At 45.1% G+C, this 12,825-nt stretch overlaps 1 protein-coding gene across 1 annotated transcript in view; it reads right to left on the reverse strand.

Annotated features, from left to right (window-relative positions):
- Positions 1-12,825, reverse strand: part of LOC121577568 (sodium channel protein type 8 subunit alpha) — a 105,464-nt gene that overhangs the window by 41,201 nt on the left and 51,438 nt on the right. The window contains exons 8-9 of the mRNA XM_045223842.1: positions 4,313-4,376; positions 3,962-4,103 (exon numbers count right to left, since the gene is read on the reverse strand). Of these exons, the coding sequence (XP_045079777.1) occupies positions 3,962-4,103; positions 4,313-4,376 (206 nt within the window). The remainder of the gene's footprint in view (positions 1-3,961; positions 4,104-4,312; positions 4,377-12,825) is intronic.

The raw sequence follows: 12,825 nt of genomic DNA on the forward strand, positions 1-12,825 counted from the left end.
GATGAAATAGTTTTTTCCCCTCATCAATCTACACACTATACCCCATAATGTCAAAGCAAAACAGGTTTTAGGAATGATTTGCTGATCTATAAAAAAGTTAAAAATAATATTACATTTACATAAGTATTCAGACCCTTTACTCAGTACTTTGTTGAAGCACCTTTGGCAGCAATTATAGCCTTGAGTCTTCTTGGGTATGACGCTACAAGCTTGGCACACCTGTATTTGGGGAGATTCTCCCATTTTTCTCTGCAAATCCTCTCCAGTTCTGTCAGGTTAGATGGGGAGCATTGCTGCTCAGCTATTTTCAGGTCTCTCCAGAGATGTTCGATCGGGTTCAAGTCCGGGCTCTGGCTGGGCCACTCAAAGACATTCATTGACTTGTCCCGAAGCCACTCCTGCGTTGTCTTGGTTGTGTGCTTAGGGTCGTTGTCCTGTTGGAAGGTGAACCTTCACCCCAGTCAGTTCCTGAGCGATCTGGAGCAGGTTTTCATCAAGGATCTCTTTACTTTGCTCCATTCATCTTTGCCTCGAACCTGACTAGTCTCCTAGTCCCTGCCGCTGAAAAACCTCCACACAGCATTATGCTGCCACAACCATGCTTCACTGTAGGGATGGTGCCAGGTTTCCTCCAGATGTGACGCTTGGCATTCAGGCCAAAGAGTTCAATCTTGGTTTCATCAGACCAGAGAAACTTGTTTCTCATGTTTCTCATCCTCTCTCGCCTCCTTTTGAAAAAGGTAATAGTTAAATCGAGGAGAGTCGGCGAGGAGAGTGAACGTGGATGGAAATGCGCTAGACTGAAATGAGACGGTCCTTCTCCACTCGCATGTCATTAGGCAAATTACGTTTATATGGGAGTATCCTAAAATACATATGTAATGTGGCCACTCTACCATAAAGGCCTGATTGGTGGTGCTGCAGAGATGGTTGTTCTTCTGGAAGGTTCTCCCATCTCCACTGATGAACTCAAGAGCTCTATCAGAGTGACCATCGGGTTCTTGGTCACCTCCCTGACCAAGGCCCTTCTCCCCCAATTGCTCAGTTTGGCCGGGCGGCCAGCTCTAGGAAGAGTCTTGGTGGTTCCAAACTTCTTCCATTTAAAAAGGATGGAGGCCACTGTGTTGTTGGGGACCTTCAATGCTGCAGAAATGTTTTGGTACCCTTCCCCAGATCTGTGCCTCAACACAATCCTGTCTCGGAGCTCTACGGACAATTCCTTCCACCCATGGCTTGGTTTTTGCTCTGACATGTACTGTCAACAGTAGGACCTTATATAGACAGGTGTGTGCCTTTCCAAATCATGTCCAATCAATTGAATTTACCACAGGTGGACTCCAATCAAGTTGTAGCAATATGGGCGGCAGGTAGCTTAGTGGTTAAGAGCGTTGTGCCAGTAACCGAAAGGTCGCTGGTTCTAATCCCAGAGCCAACTAGGTGAAAAATCTGTCGATGTGCCCTTGAGCAAAGCACTTAACCCTAATTGCTCCTGTAAGTCGCTCTGGATAAAAGCGTCTGCTAAATGACTAAAATGTAAATAGAAAAATCTCAAGGATGATCAATGTAAACAGGATGCACCTGAGCTCAATTTCGAGTCTAATAGCAAAGGGTATGTAAGTTATTTCCTAATTTTTTATACTTTTGCAAACATTTCTAAAAACCTGCTTTGTCATTATGGGGTATTGTGTGCGATTAAAAAAAATCTGAATCAATTTTAGAATAAAGCTGTAACGTAACAAAATGTGGAAAAGGTCAAGGGGTCTGAATACTTTCCGAATGCACTTTAAGTATAACCTTTCTACTTTTCTAAATCACATTATCACATTGACAGGTCAGTCCTGCTCACTAATTGGAGGAAGCTTTCCAATCACAAATTGGACAGGAAGCATAAATCACATTTCTATAGCTGCATGGAACAGGGAAATCATTTTCAGAGGATCTGATAGCTTTCAGAAGTTCCCTCATGGTAGGAAAGTTAGACTTAACAAAATGGTTAATAGATTTTTTTTAAATAAATAGAAAATCCCTTTGGCCTATACTTATGTCATCATCCTATGAAGTGGACATTATGTTGCACATCCCTATCTGATAGTTTTAGCCATATTAGTCTGATGAGACCATGGGAGATTCTCATTTGGGCAAAAGACCGTCCTCCGTCCTCTCTCCTCTGTGACCCGGAAACCGATACATGGTTGAGTGGTCGAGGAGTATGTCAATTCGTTAGTAAACAAGCGGAAGAGTGTCCTCCCCTCCTTGATAGCCACCTTTTATTGAGGATATTCATGTGTTTCCTACCGCGGAAGTGTTTTGAAATCTACCACATTTTGAATCAGCTTTTGTTTTGTCAAGGGAGAAAAACATGCACACGTTTAAAAACAATATGCTACTTTTTGTTTTATCTACAAAATGTCTTGCACAACTAACTTAATTTGTTTTGAGCACTTTACATATGTATTTTAGGATACTCCCATGTAAACGTAATTTGCCTAATGACATGCGAGTGGAGAAGGACCGTCTCATTTCAGTCTAGCGCATTGCCATCCACGTTCACTCTCCTCGCCGACTCTCCTCCATTAACTATTACCTTTTTCAAAAGGAGGCGAGAGAGGATGGAGGAGAGAGGACGCAGGAGGCAAATCTAATTGATAAAAGGCCCATGAATGTAACAATGGGAAGTAGCCTGCATTAACAGAACTTGATGGACAATGTTGATTGGCAGGTGGAATGATGTCCAATGAGGTTGCAAGGTAAAAGTGGGAGGCAGGATCAGGTCGGTCCAGTATTGACTGAAGAGGTTGCAGGGCGGGCCCAAGTCTGCACAGTGCACACCACAGAGTTTTTTAAAACTCTCTTTGTGCACATGCTGGAGGGGTCGAGAACAATGACATGATACACATACTGTTTGTGACGTCGTGCACAATTGTGCTGAATTTTCAGGGACCCTATTCGGCTCTTGAGCACTACTTTCAAAACCACTGGCTTAAAAATATACAAAACCTTTTGTAGCATCACTTTAATGATGAGAGTAGAGGGGAATAGGCAGTTGTGAGTGTGTATGTGTGTGTGTGTGTGTGTTTGTGTGCGTGCGTGCGTGCAGGCGTGGTGTGCGCCTGCGTGTTTCTGTGTGTGTGTGTGTGTGTGCATATATGTGTTTCTGTGTGTGTCGCTGTGTTCACGATTTCACATTTACACACATTGTACCACTTGCAGACTCTTTCTCTTAAAGCACACTTACACTCAACAACAATAGTTCTCTCAAGGTCTTCCAGTCAAAGTTAAAACAGAATCTGTCTCTGATCTGCGACATTACATTTTAGTCATTTAGCAGACGCTCTTATCCAGAGTGACTTACAGTTAGTGAGTGCATACATTTTCATACTGGCCCCCCGTGGGAAACAAACCCACAACCCTGGTGTTGCGAGCGCCATGCTCTACCAACTGAGCTACAGGGGATCTTAGATTACGACCGAAGACCAGAAATCAGAATAAACTCTGAGATAGAATCCATGCAGCCTTTCATCAACAGACAGACCAGTCCTTGACATGAATCAGTCATCGACCCACAGTTTGACTTTTTCACCCGCCTGACGCCTGTTTTTCACCAACCTGCTGGTCAAATTCAAAAGGGCAAAGAAACCCAGAGAGAATAAGTGCTGTGAGGCTATTTGCTGATTCACTGTCATGTACTGTACGTTTGATGAAGTGTTTATTTTGCATGTTGTAGACAGGGCAGACATACCAGCCTTAATATCCCAACTAGCCATTAAAGGACAGTACTGCAGAACTGACAGTCAGTTCCCAGCTCAAAAGAACAAGATAGAGCTGTCTCAATCCATCGGTTTGGTTTCAATGCTCTCCGGCTGCTCATATAAGCCGCCTCCATTGAATTACACTGCTTCCGCCATTACAAGCAGGAGTTATTCCAGTATACATTTTCTGTCTATGACGAACTCGGCCTTACCAGCATGTAGAGGTTCTCCCAAAAGTCTTGGGTCATGAGGCGGAAGAGAGTGAGGAAGGCCCAGCCGAAGCTGTCGAAGCTGGTGTAGCCGTAGTTTGGGTTTTTCCCGGCCTTCATACACGTGTAGCCCTCAGGGCACCGCCTGGGATGAAGGGAGGGAGGGAGGGAGGGAGGGAGGGAGGGAGGGAGGGAGGGAGAGGGTGAGTCATGATTTTCACGCAAATCTCCCAATGCATGATTTGTGTGAAAGTCCTAGTTATGTTAGTATTATGCTCTCAGTTGTTCCCTTGTATGGTGGCTATTCCAACTTACTGGAAGTTTCAGTTTGTAGTAATAGAGCATGAGACTCACCCTGAGTCCGAGCTGTTTCCACACAGTAGAGCATCCAGCTGCCCAGGGAGGATGTAGAAGTTTTCTGAAAAAGTGAAGGACATGTCAATATGTCCTCATTTACATCTGACTCAGACAGTTAGACTGATTCAGGCTCTTATGGTTATGTGGAATGTGGGACTGTGTCTGTTTCCGATGTGCCGTGGACTGACCATAATTCATGATATACTGTACTACTGCATGTTCTTTTGTCTAACCCAGACATGTACAAACAAATGTCTTTCCGTCTAATCATGTGTGCAAACAAATGTCTTTCTGCCTAGTCATGTGTACAAACACATATTTTGGTCTAGTCATGTCTACAAACAAATGTCTTTCCGTCTAATCTTGTGTACAAACAAATGTCTTTCAGTCTAGTCACGTGTACAAACACATATTTTGGTCTAGTCATGTTGTGATGACCCCTAATAAATTCTGAACCCTCAGTCCGTCTCTTCCCAATGCTGCCCCACCCCTTTAACTTCCCATTAAGTAGCCTGCACATTAGGGTTGGATATTTACCAGAAAAGAACAAGGTTTCCAATCAACCTTTTTATGCGAGTAAAGTACGACGGATAAAAATCTACACAACAGGCCTGATGGAAACAGAAAAACGTTCCATATGTTGACGAAATTAAATACTCTAGACAAGGTGGGATCGTTTTGTGTTGGTAAAATGAATTATGCGAGAAATGTCAATAGAAATGCTTTTATGCGGAAATATTGATATAATAACAATCAAATCGAAGTAGACTTGGAATCACGCGATGACATGTTGTGTGGTCCTCCCACTACAAGTCGTCAGGAAAACATACAGTTTATTAGGCTACAGACGAAATGAGTTATGATGAACTTCACAGGGTCGTGAAAGTGCAAGGTGATGAGCTTGATGCTCCTTTCCAATACATATCGAGGGTCTTATTCTGGTGACATGATCATTGATGCTTGGCTGCCGTTTGACAAATAAAAATTATTTTGTCCATAATAATCTCATCATGTAGGCTATACCCGCACTGTATCTGCCAGCTGTTGGCTAGAGCGCATGTGCCAATACCAGAGTGGGCACACTCGCTAAATAAACACAATTGTTTTTGTGAAAAAGCCATCAGTAGAGTTGAAAATGCGATTGAAACCCTTTTAACTTGTATTTTATATTCGGTACATGGGAATTTTACAGCAAAAGTTATTTTGATGTGCACTATGTCATCACGTACAGCCTGTTATCCACAACAAGTCATATTGATGGAAACCCATCTCTGGTGAAAAAATGTGCATATTGTTTTTATGCAGATTTTATAATATTTGCAAGGAAATCTGACACCAATTGGATGGAAACCTAGCTAGTCCACAAATCTTCCTTCCTGAGAAAATTGCAAACATCTCCCGGTTATCCTGGGTATTCCTGTTCAAACCGGAAATTATATTTCCTACCAGCAAAAAAACGGTGACATTATAGGCTACCACTGTAAATTGATAAATACACAGTGCATTCGGAAAGTATTCAGACACCTTGACTTTTTCCAGATTTTGTCATATTTTTTTTGCCTTATTTATCAATTTACACAAAAGACCCCATAATAACAAAGCAAAAACAGGTTTTTAGAAATGTTTGCAAATGTAATAAAAATAAACAACTGAAAAATGACATTTACATAAATATTCAGACCCTTTACTCAAAACTTTGTTGAAGCACCTTTGGCAGCGATTACAGCCTCGAGTCTTATAATAATATAATATAATATGCCATTTAGCAGACGCTTTTATCCAAAGCGACTTACAGTGCATACATTTTTTGTGTATGGGTGGTCCCGGGGATCGAACCCACTACCTTGGCGTTACAAGCGCCGTGCTCTACCAGCTGAGCTACAGAGGACCACATGACTGTCATTCATATTCCATTCACCCAGCTCAATGTAACATCAGTAGGTTTAGGCTACTACATAATACTAATACTTTTCCCTATACCCATCATGAGGTTGCTACAACCTAGCCTATGAATGAAAGTTTACAATGTAGGTGCACCGGTTGAGAGAAATCAATCTAGGGTGTAATCATTAGTCCAACAGTTGCAAACGAGAGTTCCTATTGGACAAATTCAGGTACGAGTCTTCTTGGGTATGACGCTACGAGCTTGGCACACCTGTATTTGGGGAGTTTCTCCCATTCTTCTCTGCAGATCTTCTCAAGCTCTGTCAGGTTGGATGGGAAGCGTCACTGCACAACTATTTTCAGGTCTCTCCAGAGATGTTCGATTGGGTTCAAGTATGGGCGCTGGCTGGGCCACTCAAGGACATTCAGAGACTTGTCCCGAAGCCACTCCTGCGTTGTCTTGGCTGTGTGCTTAGGGTCATTGTCCAAATGGAATGTGAACCTTCAGCCCAGTCTCAGGTCCTGAGAGTTCTGGAGCAGGTTTTCATCAAGGATCTCTCTTTACTTTGCTCCGTTCATCTTTCCCTTGATCCTGACTAGTCTCCCAGTCCCTGCGGGTGGGTGTTGCTATGGTGACCAATGAGCTAAGATAAGGCAGAGATTTGCCTAGCAGTGATTTATAGATGGCCTGGAGCCAGTGGGTTTGGCGACTAATATGTAGTGAGGACCAGCCAACAAGAGCGTACAGGTCACAGTGGTGGGAAGTATATGAGGCTTTGGTGACAAAACGGATGGCACTGTGATAGACTACATCCAATTTGCTGAGTAGAGTGTTGGAGGCTATTTTGTAAATGACATCGCCGAAGTCAAGGATCGGTAGGATAGTCAGTTTTACGAGGGCATGTTTGGCAGCATGAGTGAAGGAGGCTTTGTTGCAAAATAGGAAGCCGATTCTAGATTTAACTTTGGATTGGAGATGCTTTATGTGAGTCTGGAAGGAGAGTTTACAGTCTAACCAGACACCTAGGTATTTGTAGTTGTCCACATACTCTAGGTCAGACCCGTCGAGAGTAGTGATTCTAGTCGGGTGGGCGGGTGCAAGCAGCGTTCGAATGAAGAGCATGCATTTAGCTTTACTAGTGTTTAAGAGCAGTTGGAGGCTACGGGAAGGAGTGTTGTATGGCATTGAAGCTCGTTTGGAGGTTTGTTAACACAGTGTCCAATGAAGGGCCAGATGTATACAAAATGGTGTCGTCTGCGTAGAGGTGGATCTGAGAGTCACCAGCAGCAAGAGCGACATCATTGATATACAAGGAGAAAAGAGTCGGCCCAAGAATTGAACCCTGTGGCACCCCCATAGAGACTGCCATAGGTCCAGACAACAGGCCCTCCGATTTGACACATTGAACTCTATCTGAGAAGTAGTTGGTGAACCAGACGAGGCAGTCATTTGAGAAACCAAGGCTATTTAGTCTGCCAATAAGAATGCGGTGGTTGACAGAGTCGAAAGCCTTGGCCAGGTCAATGAAGACGGCTGCACAGTACTGTCTACTATCGATCACATTATAATATCGTTTAGAACCTTGAGCGTGGCTGAGGTGCACCCATGACCAGCTCGGAAACTGGATTGCATAGTGGAGAAGGTACGGTGGGATTCGAAATGGTCGGTGATCTGTTTGTTAATTTGGCTTTCAAAAACTTTCGAAAGGCAGGGCAGGATGGATATAGGTCTGTAACAGTTTGGATCCTTTGAAGAGGGGGATGACCGCGGCAGCTTTCCAAGCTCTGGGGATCTCAGACGTTACGAAAGAGAGATTGAACAGGCTAGTAATAGGGGTTGTGACAATTTCGGCTGCTATTTTTAGAAAGAAATGGTCCAGATTGTCTAGCCCAGATGACTTGTAGGGGTCCAGATTTTGCAGCTCTTTCAGAACATCAGCTGTCTGAATTTGTGTGAAGGAGAAGCGGGGGGGGCATGGGCAAGTTGCAGCGGAGGGTGCAGAGCTGGTTTCTGAGCCCCGTTCCTGCTCCTCGCACCAGACCAGTGGTGCGTGTTCCCAGTCCGGCCCGGCCCGTGCCTGCTCCTCGCACCAAGCCAGTGGTGCGTGTTCCCAGTCCGGCCCGGCCCGTGCCTGCTCCTCGCACCAAGCCAGTGGTGCGTGTTCCCAGTCCGGCACGGCCCGTACCCGTTCCACCGGTGACTAACTGGTTCGAATCCAGGCTCTGTCGCAGCCGGCCGCGACCGGGAGACTCATGGGCGGCGCACAATTGGCCCAGCGTCGTCCAGGGTAGGGGAGGGAATGGCCGGCAGGGATGCAGCTCAGTTGATAGAGCATGGCGTTTGCAACGCCAGGGTTGTGGGTTCAATTCCCACGGGGGGCCAGTATAAAAAAAATATGTATTCACTAACTGTAAGTCGCTCTGGATAAGAGCGTCTGCTAAATGACTAAAATGTAAAATGTAAATGGTCCAGCACCGGTCAGCTGCTCCACTCCGGAGCTAGAGCAGTCCGCTCCACTGGGGTCTAGTCCAGCTCTGGCCAGCTGCTCCATTCCGGAGCCAGAGCAGTCCGCTCCACCGGTTTCTAGTCCAGCTCCGGTCAGCGGTTCCACTCCGGAGCCAGAGCAGTCCGCTCCACCGGGGTCCAGTTCAGCTCCGGTCAGCGGCTCCAGTCCAGACCCATACGTCAGCCCCTCTCCAGGTTTGGGGTCTCCCACACTAGGGTCCAGACAGGGCTTGGTGCATCGTGGGAGGAAGGAGAGGGGAAGCATCGCGCCGAGGTCCAGACCAGACCAGGGGCGCAACGGGGAGGCTGAGAGGAAGAGGTCGTCACGCCCGGAGCCAGATCCGCCTCCGAGGCGGAATGCCCACCTGGACCCTACCCTGTTATGTCAGGTTTGTGCGGTCGGAGTCCGCACCTTTGGGGGGTACTGTCACGCCCTGACGTATGGAACTCTTGTTGGTTTAGTCAGGGTGTGGGAATCTATGTGATGTTTTCTATGTGTAGGATCTAGATTTGTATTTCTATGTTTGGCCGGGTGTGATTCCCTATCAGAGGCAGCTGTCGCTCGTTGTCTCTGATTGGGGATCATACTTAAGTAGCCTGTTTTCCTACTATATTTGTGGGATCTTGTTCCTGTGTTAGGCGTGTATTGTGTATAGCCTTGGACTTCACATTTTGTCGTGAGTGTTTATTCGTTAAATAAACATGTTAACATACCACGCTGCACCTTGGTCTGACCCGTCTCTCAACGTTCATGACAGGGGGGTAATCAATTCACATATGGTGTCCAGGGCACAGCTGGGGGCTGAGAGGGGTCTGTAGCAAGCGGCAACAGTGAGAGACTTATTTCTGGAAAGGTGGATTTTTAGAAGTAGGAGCTCAAACTGTTTGGGCACAGACCTGGATAGTATGATAGAGTCTGCAGGCTATCTCTACAGTAGATTGCGACTCCACCCCCTTTGGCAGTTCTATCTAGACGGAAAATGTTGTAGTTGGGGATGGACATTTCTGCATTTTTGGTGGCCTTCCTAAGCCAGGATTCAGACACTGCTAGAACATCAGGGTTGGCGGAGTGTGCTAACGCAGTGAATAACTCAAACTTAGGAAGGAGGCTTCTGATGTTAACGTGCAGAAAACCAAGGCTTTTACGGTTACAGAAGTCAACAAATGATAACTCCTGAGGAGTAGGAGTGATACTGGGGGCTGCAGGGCCTGGATTAGCCTCTACATCACCAGAGGAACAGAGGAGGACTAGAATAAGGATATGGCTAAAGGCTTTAAGAACTGGTCTTCTAGTGCGTTGGGTACAGAGAATAAAGGGGGCAGATTTCCGGGCGTTGTAGAATAGATTCAGGGCATTATGTACAGACAAGGATATGGAAGGATTTGAGTACAGTGAAGGTAAACCTAAGCGTTGGGTAACAATGAAAGAGATAGCATCACTGGAGGTACCGGTTGAGCCGGTCTCGGCGTGTATGGGGGGTGGAACAAAGGAGCTATTTGAGGCAGTTTGAGAATGACTTGGGGTTCTATATTGAAATTGTATAATAAGAACTAACTGGAACAGCAATAGGCAAGGCATATTGACATGGGAGTGAGGCATAAAGCAATCACAGGTGTTATTAGAGAGAGCTAAGACAACAACTGGTAACGGCGATGAAAATTTGGGCTGAGGCTAAACAGATAAACAGGACAGGGTACCGTGTAAAGGAACAGTCCAGCAGGCATCAGCTGTGCAGCTGAGTGATCATAAGGTCCAGTGAACAGCAATATGTGAGTCCGAGAGCAGTTCGAATTGGTGCTAAAGCACAGCGAGCAGGAAGCACAGCTATTGTTTGCGTGTGCTAGCGGGCCGGGGCTAGCAGATGGATCTTCGTGGTCGTCACAACGGGAAGCCTGTTGAAACCACAGACGATTACGTCGGCAGACCAGTCCTGATGGATCGGCGGGGCTCCGTGTCGACTCTATGAGGTCCCGTCCGGTTGACAGAGAGGTAGATAGCCGGGAGATGTGCCGGACTCGAGGCTAGCTCAAGGCTGATTAGCCAACAACAACATCCATTTGGTTGCAGCTAGCTAGTTGCGATGATCAGGTGTTAAAGGTCCAGTGATTTAGTGATTCCGGCAGAAAATCTGATATGTTCTGGGTCGATAACGCGCTGTGCAGACAGTGCAGACTGGCCGATAATAGTCCAGGCTAGAGCTGGCTGGTAGGTAGTGCAGGCCACGGACAATGGTGAAAAAACGCTAACGGTGGCTAATAGCAAGTAGCTAGTTAGCTGGCTACTCCCATCCGGTAGACAAAGAGGTAGATAGTCGGGATATGGGCCTGGCTCAAGGCTAACTGGTGCTTGCTTCGGGGGCAGTGGTGATTAGCCTACAGCAACGTCCATTCGGTTGCGGCTAGCTAGATGCGATCCGGTGTTAGGGTCCAGTGATTCAGTTATTCCGGCAGAAAATCAGATGTTCTGGGTGAAAACCGCTAACGGTGGCTAATAGCAAGTAGCTAGTTAGCTGGCTAGCTAGTTTCAACTGGAGATTCTAGATAAAGGTGAGTAAATAATAGAATCCGTTCCACATTGAGTGAGGCGGGTTGCAGGAAACTATATTTAGTAGAAGGATGAAAAGTGTGATAGGGGAATATGTACGAAAAATACAAAAAAATACAAAAAACTGGCTATTTACACGGACACACAACAAAGAACACGACCACACTGCTACGACCATGCTTCACCGTAGGGATGGTGCCAAGTTTCCTCCAGATGTGACGCTTGGCATTCAGGCCAAAGAGTTCAATCTTGGTGTCATCAGACCAGAGTTGTAGAAACATCTCAAGGATGATCAATGGAAACAGGATGCACCTGTGCTCAATTTAGAGTCTCATAGCAAAGGGTCTGAATACTTATGTAAATAAGGTATTTCATTTTTTTATTTGTAATACATTTGCAAAAATTTCTAAAAACCTGTTTTCGCTTTGTCATTATGGGGTATTGTGTGTAGGAGTCCGAAGACTTTCCGAATGCACTGTACACAGGAATCGAACGGTTTGTTGTTGTATTTGCTGCAATTTAATCAACTCAAAATTCTCTCAAAGTTACCACATTATTTCGTTGAAATTGTCTTTTTTTAACGTAGACCTATGCAGTACTGTTGGTAAAATATTATGAGGTTATTACAGTGAAAATTACATTTGTTTTACCCTACCTTTGACTGAAAGATGTCAGCCAGCTTGCTAGGTCCTTTTGTGTCCCCTTGCACCTGGCTATCAGGGGAATTTGGAAAGGTTGTGGCTGTTTTTACTTTATGATAACCCGCTTATTGTGGCATATCGGATGCTGCGCTAAATGAACAGATAAGCAATAGAAGCAAAAGCGGAGATTCAGCACCCCATGGATAGCGCCGTGGTTGATCAATTCCCCGCAAATCTGACTAGTCAAGCCTGTGCTCTCTTGCATGTGACTCTTTAGGACGATTTGAAAAAGTAGCTTTTTGTTAAGAAGAAGCATTTGCTCTCCTGCCTCTGTGTCAATTAGCCTACAAACGCTGCACTGTTCATCAATCTCTTCATTCACAATTAATAACATTGTCACCCATCAGACTGTCAATTTAATATTATATGTGTGAAATTAGTTTCAATATAGTTTAGGTACAGTGAGTGCCGCAGTTTATATTTTGGAGCCTCAGGTAGTGCCACATAGGAGATTTGTAAATGTGAGATGGCCTACACAGCAAATTCTCCAGTGTTGAATCAACACTGAAAGTGTTAAAGGTCCCGCACAGTCAAAATCATGTTTTTCATCAAATTGGATGATATTTGGATCAAACCAGATCAAAGTAGGATGACAAAAGTATGAACAATTACTGATGCTGGTACATTGATAAAGTTTCATCATAAAGTTACTGGCATCGTCCTTTGTGTCAAAAACTTGAATTAAGGAGGTTGCAGGGCCATGCAGGTGCTCAAAATGCAAAATGTATAAAGTTTGATTCATAATTCATCTCGAAATTCATAAGATACCAAATGCCTCTTTAGCGATTTTTTCTTCATTTTTTAGCATAGGTCTATTTATTTCTGCAACAACACACTCACTCATCATCACAAATTGTAAGCAAGCTAGTTACAG

The sequence above is a fragment of the Coregonus clupeaformis genome, chromosome 12 (assembly GCF_020615455.1).
Source record: "Coregonus clupeaformis isolate EN_2021a chromosome 12, ASM2061545v1, whole genome shotgun sequence".
Classification (NCBI taxonomy): Eukaryota; Metazoa; Chordata; class Actinopteri; order Salmoniformes; family Salmonidae; genus Coregonus; species Coregonus clupeaformis.